The 12,581-nt window shown below is 44.4% G+C and overlaps 1 protein-coding gene across 1 annotated transcript in view; it reads left to right on the top strand.

Annotated features, from left to right (window-relative positions):
• Nucleotides 1–12,581, top strand: part of DNAH6 (dynein axonemal heavy chain 6) — a 596,499-nt gene that overhangs the window by 275,673 nt on the left and 308,245 nt on the right. Inside the window, exon 49 of the mRNA XM_075352201.1 lies at nucleotides 4,318–4,560. Coding sequence (XP_075208316.1) covers nucleotides 4,318–4,560 — 243 coding nt within the window. The remainder of the gene's footprint in view (nucleotides 1–4,317; nucleotides 4,561–12,581) is intronic.

Consider the following 12,581-nt stretch of genomic DNA (forward strand, 5'->3'; position numbering starts at 1 on the left):
TTTTGTTCAAACCTTCAAATTAAACGTTACAATCTGCACTTGAATTCTGTTGTAGAGGTTTCATTTCAAATCCAATGTGGTGGCATGCAGAGCCCAACTCGCGAAAATTGTGTCACTGTCCAAATATTTCTGGACCTAACTGTATGCACTTAGTACAAGTTATTCCAGTGACTCACCAGTGGCGTCTCCAGTAAAAGACACTCATTTTCACTATTCTTCTTCATTCACTGCAGATCACTATGCCTTCATCAAGGCAATACCTATCTCTGCAGGATATATCAAACAGACATATATGGCTGATTACTTCTATAGCACCCTCCCCAGATTTCGCTCCACTTCTACACAAGTTCCATAGTGCAGTAATGCCCCCTTGGTGCCCTATACTGTGTCAGTACCTTGCTTTTGTTCCGCTAACATGAACAGTATTCCCAAAAATAAAATACATTACATTAATGATGTCACCCTTTGTGTCCCTGAACACACAACAGAGAGCAGATGAAATAAGTATTGAACAAGTTACCAAATTTATAAGTAAATATATTTCTAGGTATTACTGAGGCCCCCTTCACACATCCGTGAAAATCACGCACGTGTTTCACGGACATGTCAAAGGTGCATGTTCCCCTCCATGTGCCGTGTTTATGTCACTACGTGTGTTCTCCGTGTGTTATACGTAATATCACACGGAGAACGGAAAGCACCACCTTACCTTTTTCTTCCGGAGCTATCTGTGGTGCTGAATGACAGCGTCCGGCACAGGCCACGCCCCGCTGATGCTGCTTCCGGCCCCCAGTGAAGATGATGCGTTGTTCAAATTCACTGGGGGACGGATGCAGGTGACAGCAGCGGCAGAGACTGCAGGACTCGTGGAGGTGAGTGTGTGTTTTTTTATTTTTAAAATGACACGTGTGTTTCTCCGGCGCATGTCACGTGGGCCCGCATCCATACTACTGCCGTGTGGTACATGTGCGGGCCGCATGAGACCCGTGCTGCCGGAGAAACACGGACATGCATCGGTGTGGAGCACACAGGCTCACGTCTGCTCCACATGGAGGCACGGGCCAATGGCTAAACATGTGCGTGCACATAGACCCATTGATTTTAATGGGTTTATGTGTGCCCGTGTCTCCGGTACATGCGGGCACGGACCTAGCACGCACCGGAGACACGGACATGTGAAGGGGGCCTGACATGTATTTCTCACCAGATGTCAGTAATAATCCATGCAATCCACACAGGCAAAGAAATCAAACCATAGATGTCCATAAATTAAGTTATATGTCATGAGAAATGACACAAGGAAAAAGTATTGAACACATGAAGAAAGAGAGGTGCAAAAAGTCATGGAAAATCATGACATTTGCTGAAATCTATCAGTAATTAGAAATTAATCTTGCCACTTAATGAAAAATAATATCAGCTAGTTCAAGTGATGACCTATAAAAAGGTGTCTCATTGCCAAGGTGCAACACAAGAAACATCTCATGATGGGGAAAACCAGTGAGCTTTCCAAGAACTTCACAACCTTATTCTTGTAAAACATACAGTTAGGTCCAGAAATATTTGGACAGTGACACAATTTTCGCGAGTTGGGCTCTGCATGCCACCACATTGGATTTGAAATGAAACCTCTACAACAGAATTCAAGTGCAGATTGTAACATTTAATTTGAAGGTTTGAATAAAAATATCTGATAGAAATTGTAGGAATTGTACACATTTCTTTACAAACACTCCACATTTTAGGAGGTCAAAAGTAATTGGACAAATAAACCAAACCCAAAAAAAAATTTTTATTTTCAATATTTTGTTGCGAATCCTTTGGAGGCAATCACTGCCTTAAGTCTGGAACCCATGGACATCACCAAACGCTGGGTTTTCTCCTTCTTAATGCTTTGCCAGGCCTTTACTGCCGCAGCCTTCAGGTCTTGCTTGTTTGTGGGTCTTTCCGTCTTAAGTCTGGATTTGAGCAAGTGAAATGCATGCTCAATTGGGTTAAGATCTGGTGATTGACTTGGCCATTGCAGAATGTTCCACTTTTTTGCACTCATGAACTCCTGGGTAGCTTTGGCTGTATGCTTAAGGTCATTGTCCATCTGTACTATGAAGCGCCGTCCGATCAACTTTGCGGCATTTGGCTGAATCTGGGCTGAAAGTATATCCCGGTACACTTCAGAATTCATCCGGCTACTCTTGTCTGCTGTTATGTCATCAATAAACACAAGTGACCCAGTGCCATTGAAAGCCATGCATGCCCATGCCATCACGTTGCCTCCACCATGTTTTACAGAGGATGTGGTGTGCCTTGGATCATGTGCCGTTCCCTTTCTTCTCCAAACTTTTTTCTTCCCATCATTTTGGTACAGTTTGATCTTGGTCTCATCTGTCCATAGAATACTTTTCCAGAACTGAGCTGGCTTCATGAGGTGTTTTTCAGCAAATTTAACTCTGGCCTGTCTATTTTTGGAATTGATGAATGGTTTGCATCTAGATGTGAACCCTTTGTATTTACTTTCATGGAGTCTTCTCTTTACTGTTGACTTAGAGACAGATACACCTACTTCACTGAGAGTGTTCTGGACTTCAGTTGATGTTGTGAACGGGTTCTTCTTCACCAAAGAAAGTATGTGGCGATCATCCACCACTGTTGTCATCCATGGACGCCCAGGCCTTTTTGAGTTCCCAAGCTCACCAGTCAATTCCTTTTTTCTAAGAATGTACCCGACTGTTGATTTTGCTACTCCAAGCATGTCTGCTATCTCTCTGATGGATTTTTTCTTTTTTTTTCAGCCTCAGGATGTTCTGCTTCACCTCAATTGAGAGTTCCTTAGACCGCATGTTGTCTGGTCACAGCAACAGCTTCCAAATGCAAAACCACACACCTGTAATCAACCGCAGACCTTTTAACTACTTCATTGATTACAGGTTAACGAGGGAGACGCCTTCAGAGTTAATTGCAGCCCTTAGAGTCCCTTGTCCAATTACTTTTGGTCCATTGAAAAAGAGGAGGCTATGCATTACAGAGCTATGATTCCTAAACCCTTTCTCCGATTTGGATGTGAAAACTCTCATATTGCAGCTGGGAGTGTGCACTTTCAGCCCATATTATATATATAATTGTATTTCTGAACATGTTTTTGTAAACAGCTAAAATAACAAAACTTGTGTCACTGTCCAAATATTTCTGGACCTAACTGTACTGCCAACATTGGTTATAGTATGTGATGTTAGCGTACAGGTAAAATAAACACAGATTTCACAGCACGGAAACGATAACTTAAGCGATGTCAAAGCATAGAAACACAGTGATGTCACAGTATTGGGGTAATAAACATAGTACTGTCACAGCACAGGGATAATATACACAGTTATGTCGCAGTACAAGTATAAGTAGACACAATGATGTCACAGTACATGTAACATAAACAGTGATTTCACAGTAGAGAAACAATAACATAAGGCGATGTCAAAGCATAGTGATAATAAACAGGGATGTCATAGTACAAGAATAAATAGACACAGAGATAGGAAACACAGTAATGTTACAGTACAGAGATAATAACCACAGTGACATCATAGTACATGAATAATTCAGTGCTATCACAGTACAGGTACAATACACACAGGAATGTTATAGTAGAGAAATAATAAGTAACCCCAGTAATGTTACAGTACATAGACAATAAACACAATGATGTCATAGTATTATTAATAATAAGTCACAGTACAGGGATGATAATAAATGCAGTGATTTTGCAGTATGCAAACAGTAACTCCAGTGACATCACAGCTCAGAGATGTGAAACAGTGATGTCACAGTACACAGTATTCAATGAGATGTGTGTCCGACTGCACACATTCCCTTGAACACACCACTGGCCCTCGTGGGCTCCTTTCCTCTTCGGGTTCGGTCATAGTCGTACCCCCTGCAACCTCGATTATAACATCTGTATGTATATTAACAATTGTATCCTAATTCTTTTACCATTTATAAGATACGATCAAACAATAGCTTCAATAAAATATAAAGTATTAGCCTCTTTTAATTTAATTACTCGTGGGTAACCTTTAAATCTCTTATGCTCTAGAGAGCATGGCACAATGTGTTCAGAAAATATCACGTATTTCATTTTTTCAAATGCAAGGAAAAAAGAGAAATGAAAGAATGTGTTTGATTTTGGTCACTTTTATATGGATATTTGAAACGGCCATGGGAAACATTTCTCATTGTGAAGGAACATCATTGATTCTGATCCAGTTAGGCAAATATTATGACAAAGGACATTTCTGATTTCTTTTCTCTTGATTTTATTTGCAGTGGCCTAGAGAAGCACTGCTTTCAGTTTCACAAACATTTTTCACTAACATTGACCTTGGCCGGGAAGAGATGAAGGACAGACTTTCAGAAATGTGTGTGGAGATTCACGTGAGCGTTACAGAAATGGCCGATCTTTACTATGCAGAACTACGGAGACGATACTATACAACGCCAACATCATATCTAGAGTTAATTAACCTTTATTTGTCTATGCTTGGTGAAAAAAGGAAGCAGCTTGTTTCAGTAAGTGATACTGGGAATATGCATATTTTTCTATTATAACTGCACCATAATTTTGTTTACAGGAAAAGAGGCACAAAGACAGACAGAGACAGATAGGGAAAGAGACAAACAGACAGAGACAGACAGGGATTGAGATATAGAGACAGATAGGGAAAGGGATAAAGAGACAGACATGGAAAGAGATAGAGAGACAGATAGGGAAAAAGACAGAGCTACAGATAGGGAAAGAGCTAGATAGACAGACAGGCAAAGACACAGAGAGACAGATAGACAGACAGGGAAAGAGACATAGATAGAGACAGACATGGAAAGAGACAGACAGGGAAAGAGACAGACAGGTAGAGACAGACAGGGAAAGGGACAGACAGAGAGATAGAGAGAGAGAGACAGAGAGGGAGCCAGACAGAGACTGGGAGAGACACAGTTACTAACTCGGGCAACGCCGGGTACTACAGCTAGTTCTGCTATATAATTGAATTTAAAAATGTTTTTATATATATATATATATACAGTGCCTACAAGTAGTATTCAACCCCCTGCAGATTTAGCAGGTTTACACATTCGGAATTAACTTGGCATTGTGACATTTGGACTGTAGATCAGCCTGGAAGTGTGAAATGCACTGCAGCAAAAAAGAATGTTATTTCTTTTTTATTTTTTTTTTTTAAATTGAGAAAAGTTTATTCAGAGGGTCATTTATTATTCAACCCCTCAAACCACCAGAATTCTGTTTGGTTCCCCTAAAGTATTAAGAAGTATTTCAGGCACAAAGAACAATGTGCTTCACATGTTTGGATTAATTATCTCTTTTTCCAGCCTTTTCTGACTAATTAAGACCCTCCCCAAACTTGTGAACAGCACTCATACATGGTCAACATAGGAAAGACAAAGGAGCATTCCAAGGCCATCAGAGACAAGATCGTGGAAGGTCACAAGGCTGGCAAGGGGTACAAAACCCTTTCCAAGGAGTTGGGCCTACCTGTCTCCACTGTTGGGAGCATCATTCGGAAGTGGAAGGCTTATGGAACTACTGTTAGCCTTCCACGGCCTGGACAGCCTTTGAAAGTTTCCTCCCGTGCCGAGGCCAGGCTTGTCCGAAGAGTCAAGGCTAACCCAAGGACAACAAGGAAGGAGCTCCGGGAAGATCTCATGGCAGTGGGGACATTGGTTTCAGTCAATACCATAAGTAATGTACTCCACCGCAATGGTCTCCGTTCTAGACGAGCCTGTAAGGTACCTTTACTTTCAAAGCGTCATGTCAAGGCTCGTCTACAGTTTGCTCATGATCACTTGGAGGACTCTGAGACAGACTGGTTCAAGGTTCTCTGGTCTGATGAGACCAAGATCGAGATCTTTGGTGCCAACCACACACGTGACGTTTGGAGACTGGATGGCACTGCATACGACCCCAAGAATACCATCCCTACAGTCAAGCATGGTGGTGGCAGCATCATCCTGTGGGGCTGTTTCTCAGCCAAGGGGCCTGGCCATCTGGTCCGCATCCATGGGAAGATGGATAGCACGGCCTACCTGGAGATTTTGGCCAAGAACCTCCGCTCCTCCATCAAGTATCTTAAGATAGGTCGTCATTTCATCTTCCAACAAGACAATGACCCAAAGCACACAGCCAAGAAAACCAAGGCCTGGTTCAAGAGGGAAAAAATCAAGGTGTTGCAGTGGCCTAGTCAGTCTCCTGACCTTAACCCAATTGAAAACTTGTGGAAGGAGCTCAAGATTAAAGTCCACATGAGACACCCAAAGAACCTAGATAACTTGGAGAAGATCTGCATGAAGGAGTGGGCCAAGATGACTCCAGAGACCTGTGCCGGCCTGATCAGGTCTTATAAAAGACGATTATTAGCTGTAATTGCAAACAAGGGTTATTCCACAAAATATTAAACCTAGGGGTTGAATAATAATTGACCCACACTCTTATGCTGAAAATTTATTAAAATTTAACTGAGCAACATAACTTGTTGGTTTGTAAGATTTATGCATCTGTTCATAAATCCTGCTCTTGTTTGAAGTTTGCAGGCTCTAACTTATTTGCATCTCATCAAACCTGCTAAATCTGCAGGGGATTGAATACTACTTGTAGGCACTATATATATATATATATATATATATATGTGTGATCAGGAAGCTGCACCAATCTCCAGGCTTCCCTGCAATTGGCAGGTTCTATTATGCCAGAAAAAAAACCCAGTATTGAATTCTTTTCTCCAAGACCCAATAATTGGATAATAGAAGTATCATAGGTTACAGTCTAAAAATATAAATCTCTTGAAATGTAGGGTAGATTTTTTTACTGCCATCTGTAGTATCCAACAGACAAAAAACACCATCTATGAATTTTTTGGGATTATAACTGTACCGTGCAGTGCAAACAGCTTATCGAGCAGAAAGGAGAAAGGGGGACTCGGACCATTCAGATAAAAACTAGTAAAATGAGTTCTGACATACTTTCAGGCATCATTTTGGGGCATAATAAACTGTTTAATTCCTCCTACATCTACTGTCAGGTTAGTTATGTGGATCCAAACACCATTGCATTTGATCTTTGAAAAGTAATTCATTCTTATTTGTTTTTTACATGTACACATTAAGCCGCCAATCAGTGGTGTGGGTGGGGTTATAAAGAGCTCAGCAGCATTCTGATAGTTCTGCAGCAGATAAAACAGAGATTTGATCAAAATGACAGAAAGCAGCCCAGTAAGTGGCACATTGCTGGAATCAGGATCTCTGTATCGACACCATTCTGATATCAGATGGGATAGTAAAAACCTGGTGACAAATTCCCTTTTAAATGGTCATTTCATGAACTATCTAATTGCAATTCATAAGTCTTCCCCCACCAGTCTATGAGAAATCTAAGCTAACAGTGGACCTAAAATGCTACAATTGTCTGGGTATTGTGTGAACATTCAGTATATCACAAAAGTGAGTACACGCCTCACATTTTTGCAAATATTTTATTCTATCCTTTCATGGGACAACTCTAAAGTTTTGACACTTTGATACAATGTAAAGTAGTCAGCATACAGCTGGTATAACAGTGTAAATTTGGTGCCCTCTATATAACTCAACACACAGCCATTAATGTAAAAGTGCTGGGAACAAAAGTGAGTACACCCCTAAGGGAAAGTGGCCAAATTGGCAAAAAATGTCAATATTTTGTGTGGCCACCATTATTTTTAAACAGTGACTTCACTAGAGCTTCACAGAAGCCACTAGAACCCTTTTCCAGTTCTCCATGACTATATCATGGAGCTGCTGAATGTTAGAGACATGCTTGACTAGTCCAGCACCTTTACCTTTAGTGTCTTCAGCAAGGCATTGGTCGTCTTGGAGGTGTGTTTGGGTTCGTTATCATGTTGGAATACTGCCCTGCGGTCCAGTTTTTGAAGGGAGGGTTCATGCTCTACCTCAGTATGTCACAGTACATGTTGGAGTTCATTGTTCCCTCAATGAACTGTAGCTCTCCACAGCCAGCAGAACTCATGCTGCCCCATACCATGACACTCCCACCACCATGCTTGGCTGTAGGCAACACACACTTGTCTTTGAACTCCTTACCTAGTTGCCATCACACATGCTGGATACCATCTGAACCAAAAAAGTTTATCTTGGTCTCATCAGACCATAGGACACAGTTTCAGCAAAAACTCTGCTTTGCAGTTCAAAACGCAAATGGCAAAAACAATTGACATGTTGCTTCTTTAAAAAGCAGAGTTTTTGCCTAAATTTCTGCCACAAAAAGGCAGCATTTTGAACAGCATAGTGCGGACAAGAAACCCAAATTCCCGTAGACTTTGCTTGAAAAGCAGAACACATCCATTTTGGCATTAAACGCTGCAGTTGAAAAAGCAGCTAAAAAGCAGGTAAAAAGCAAAGTGCGGACACAGCCTTATTCTGCTTGTTTTCAGCAAACTGTTTGCAGACTTTCATGTGCATCATTTTTAGAAGAGGCTTCCTTCTGGGAGAGGATAGCCATGTAGACCAATTTGTTGTAGTGTGCGGCGTATTGTCTGAACACTGACAGGCTCACTACCACCCCTTTAACCTCTGCAGCAATGCTGACAACACTCAAGGGGGCTTTACACGCTACGATATCGTTAATGTTTGGTCATCCGGGTCAAGTTGTTAGGCGGGCTTTGCACGTTGCGACATCGCAAGCCGATGCTGCGATGTCGCACACGATAGTCCCCGCCCTCGTCGCAGGTACGATATTGTGTGATAGCTGGCGTAGCGAACATGATCGCTACGCCAGCTTCACATGCACTCACCTGCTCTGCGACCGTCGCTCTGGCCGGCAACCCGCCTCCTTCCTAAGGGGGCGGGTCGTGCGGCGTCATAGCGACGTCACACGGCAGGTGGCCAATAGCGGCGGAGGGGCGGAGATGAGCAGGATGTAAACATCCCGCCCACCTCCTTCCTTCCGCATATCCTATGGAAGCCGCGGTGACGCCGGTAGGAGATGTTCCTCGCTCCTGCGACTTCACACACAGCGATGTGTGCTGCCGCAGGAGCGAGGAACAACATCGGGCCGTCGCGTCAGCGTAATTATGGATTACGCCGACGCTGCACCGATGATACGATTACAACGATTTTGCGCTCGTAAATCGTATCATCTAGGCTTTCCACACCACGATGTCGCATGCGATGCCGGATGTGCGTCACTTTCAATTTGACCCCACCGACATCGCACCTGTGATGCCGTAGTGTGCAAAGCCCGCCTTAGTGACGCACATCCGGCGTCATTAACGATATCGCAGCGTGTGACACTGACCAGCGACCTTAAGCGACCTCAAAAATGGTGAAAATCGTTCACCATGGAGAGGTCGTCCCAAACTCAAAAATCGGTAAGGGTTGTTTATCCAGGTGGTTCATCGCTCATGCGGCAGCACACATCGCTATGTGTGACACCGCAAGAGCGAGGAACATCTCCTTACCTGCCGCCGGCCACAATGCAGAAGGAAGGAGGTGGGCGGGATGTTACGTCCTGCTCATCTCCGCCCCTCCGCTTTGATTGGCCGGCCGCTTAGTGACGTTGCGGTGACGTTGCTGTGATTCCGAACGTCCCTCCCCCTTGAAGGAGGGATTGTTCGGCAGTCACAGCGACGCCGCCGACCAGGTAAGTATGTGTGACGCTGCCGTAGCGATAATGTTCGCTACGGCAGCGATCACAAACAATCGCATGCACGATGGGGGCGGGTACTTACACGCTCGCTATCGCTACAAATTGCTAGCGATATCGCTACCGTGTAAAGCCCCCTTTAGACTTCTATTTTGAAAAGACAACCTCTGGATATGACGCTGAGCACTCACGCTCAACTGGTCGACCATGGCGGGGCCTGTTCTGAGTGGATCCTGTCTTGTTAAACCGCGGTATGGTCTTGGCCACCATGCTGCAGCTCAGTTTCAGGGTGTTGGCAATCTTCTTATAGCCTAGAAATCTGTATGTACAGTTCCTGACAGAAGTTCTGTCGCTTATCCATGTTATGTAAATAAAAGCTTATAACCTGACTTTAAATTCATCCATTGGTTTCATAAATTACTCTTTTGAAAGCGGAAACCCTCCCAAATTTGGTTTAGGTTATGAAAATTTTATTATATCTTTTCATTGGACAACACTGAAGATATGAGTACTTTATGTATCCTTGGTTTTTGTTGCACTTTATGTAAAGTACTCAGTGTACAGCTCTATAACAGTATAAATTTCGTGTGCCCTGTAAATAACAACACACAGTCACTAATGTCTAAACCGCTGGCAACAAAAGCGAGTCCTCAGTGAAAATAGACAAATTGTGCCCAATTAGCCATTTTCCCTCCCTGGTATCATGTGACTCATTAGTGATAAAAGGTATCAGGTGTGAATGGGGAGCAGGTGTGTTACATTTGGTGTTATCATTCATACACTCTCATACTGGTCACTGGATGATCAATATGGCTCCTCATGGCAAAGAATTCTCTGAGGTTCTGAAAAAAAGAATTGTTGCTCTACACTCCCTGACAGAAGTTCTGTCGCTTATCCATGTTATGTAAATAAAAGCTTATAACCTGACTTTAAATTCATCTATTGGTTTCATAAATTACTCTGTTGAAAGCTGAAACCCTCCCAAATTTGGTTTAGGTTATGAAAATAAAGTTGCTGCAAAGCTGAAATGATCATTTAATGAACACAGAAAGGTCAGATTTTGGCAAGACAAAAGATTTGTCGCCCACAGAAAGTAATGTGAAATTCAAACTAATAATTAACTTCTAATACAAAGATATGTTGCATAACATTGGTGAATGAAGTTGTGGTGATATTGGAGCCATATTTAATATTTTGTATGACTTCCATGAGCATGAAGGACTGCATCCATGCGGTTTAACAATAATTCATACAATTTATTGATGAAGTCATCAGGGATAGCAAAGAATGCAGTCTTACATGCCTCCCAGAGTTAATCTAGATTCTGGTTTTGTCTTCCAAGCTTCCTCTTTCATCCTACCCCTTTATTCAGAACCTCAGAGAATTCTTTGCCATGAGGAGCCATATTGATCATCCAGTGACCAGTATGAGAGTGTATGAATGATAACACCAAATGTAACACACCCGCTCCCCATTCACACCTGAGACCTTTTATCACTAATGAGTCACATGACACCAGGGAGGGAAAATGGCTAATTGGGCACAATTTGTCTATTTTCACTGAGGAGTGTACTCACTTTTGTTGCCAGCTGTTTAGACATTAGTGACTGTGTGTTGTTATTTATAGGGCACACCAAATTTATACTGTTATAGAGCTGTACACTGAGTACTTTACATTGTATCAAAATGTCATATCTTCAGTGTTGAGTAGATGTAAAAACTTGGCGCGCAAGATAAATGTGAATAGTAGTATTTTATTGAGAAGAACTTGTAGGACCAACACAAGCACAGATGTTTCGGTCAAAAACCTTCATCAGTGTGCTATAAAGTGTAACAAAAACCAAGGATACATAAAGTACTCATATCTTCAGTGTTGTCTGATGAAAAGATATAATAAAATTTTACAAAAATGTGAGGCATGTATTCACGTTAGAAAGCCATGGACCCCATAGGGGGGAGGGGCGACATGACCAGTGGGAAGGGAGGGAGTGAGGGGTTAATAAAGTGAATTAAAGGGCATTATGGGCCCTTATAGGGGATTGGTGGAATAGGGTCACTGTAGGGTGGGGAGGGGGCTAGTATATAAACTATAGGGGAGGGGTCTTACCTTCCTTGTGACTCCGGACAGCAAAGGATTCAGACCCAGGACCACGGACCCAGCATGGCGGACCTCCAGGAGCTCGATAGGCTCCTCAGAGCGGCGATGGCGGTGCACGGGGCCCAGGCAGTGCAGTCCCACGTCAGGGCTGCCTGGGCTTCCCCGTCGGCACCTGCCCCTTGCACCCCCCCATAGATGCGGGCGGCGTTCCAGGCCCCCCCCCCATCCGATATTCCCCAGGCGCAGGGGGGGCAAGGAGGCACAGCGAGAGCCCCCCTCGGGACCCTCCGCGGCGGGGCGGGCAGCGGCAGCTCCCTGCGTCTGCCCCGGCCGCCGGGAGGAATCTCCGGCGAGGCCGCGGTGGCCGAGAAGGGGGCGTGGCCAGTCCGGGGGCCTTCTTCCGGTCTCCGGCCTCGGGCTGGAGTCCGAACCCCTGCGGCGTCTCCCGGCCGGGAGCGAGCCCGGCGATGATGTGAGGCCAGCGGTGGCCTGGATGGGGGCGGGCCCGGCCTGGGGCCTACTTCCGGTCCCAGGCCTCGGGCTCAATTTTCCAGGCCGGCGGCAGCCCGGGATCGGGGGCGTGCCCGGCGCGGGACGGAGGCCCGGGGAGGGGGCGTGTCCAGCCTGGGGCCCGCTCTGGACGCCAGGCCCCCGGCGGTGGGGCACGTCCTGGCGGCAGCTACCACACAGGAGCGTGCCCGGCAGAGGAATGAGGCCGGCAGTACCCTCCAAGGACCGTGGGGGAGCCGAGCGCAGGCAGCCAGCAGGGGGACCGGTGTGGGCAGG

Source organism: Anomaloglossus baeobatrachus, chromosome 1 (assembly GCF_048569485.1).
Source record: "Anomaloglossus baeobatrachus isolate aAnoBae1 chromosome 1, aAnoBae1.hap1, whole genome shotgun sequence".
In the NCBI taxonomy this organism is placed as follows: Eukaryota; Metazoa; Chordata; class Amphibia; order Anura; family Aromobatidae; genus Anomaloglossus; species Anomaloglossus baeobatrachus.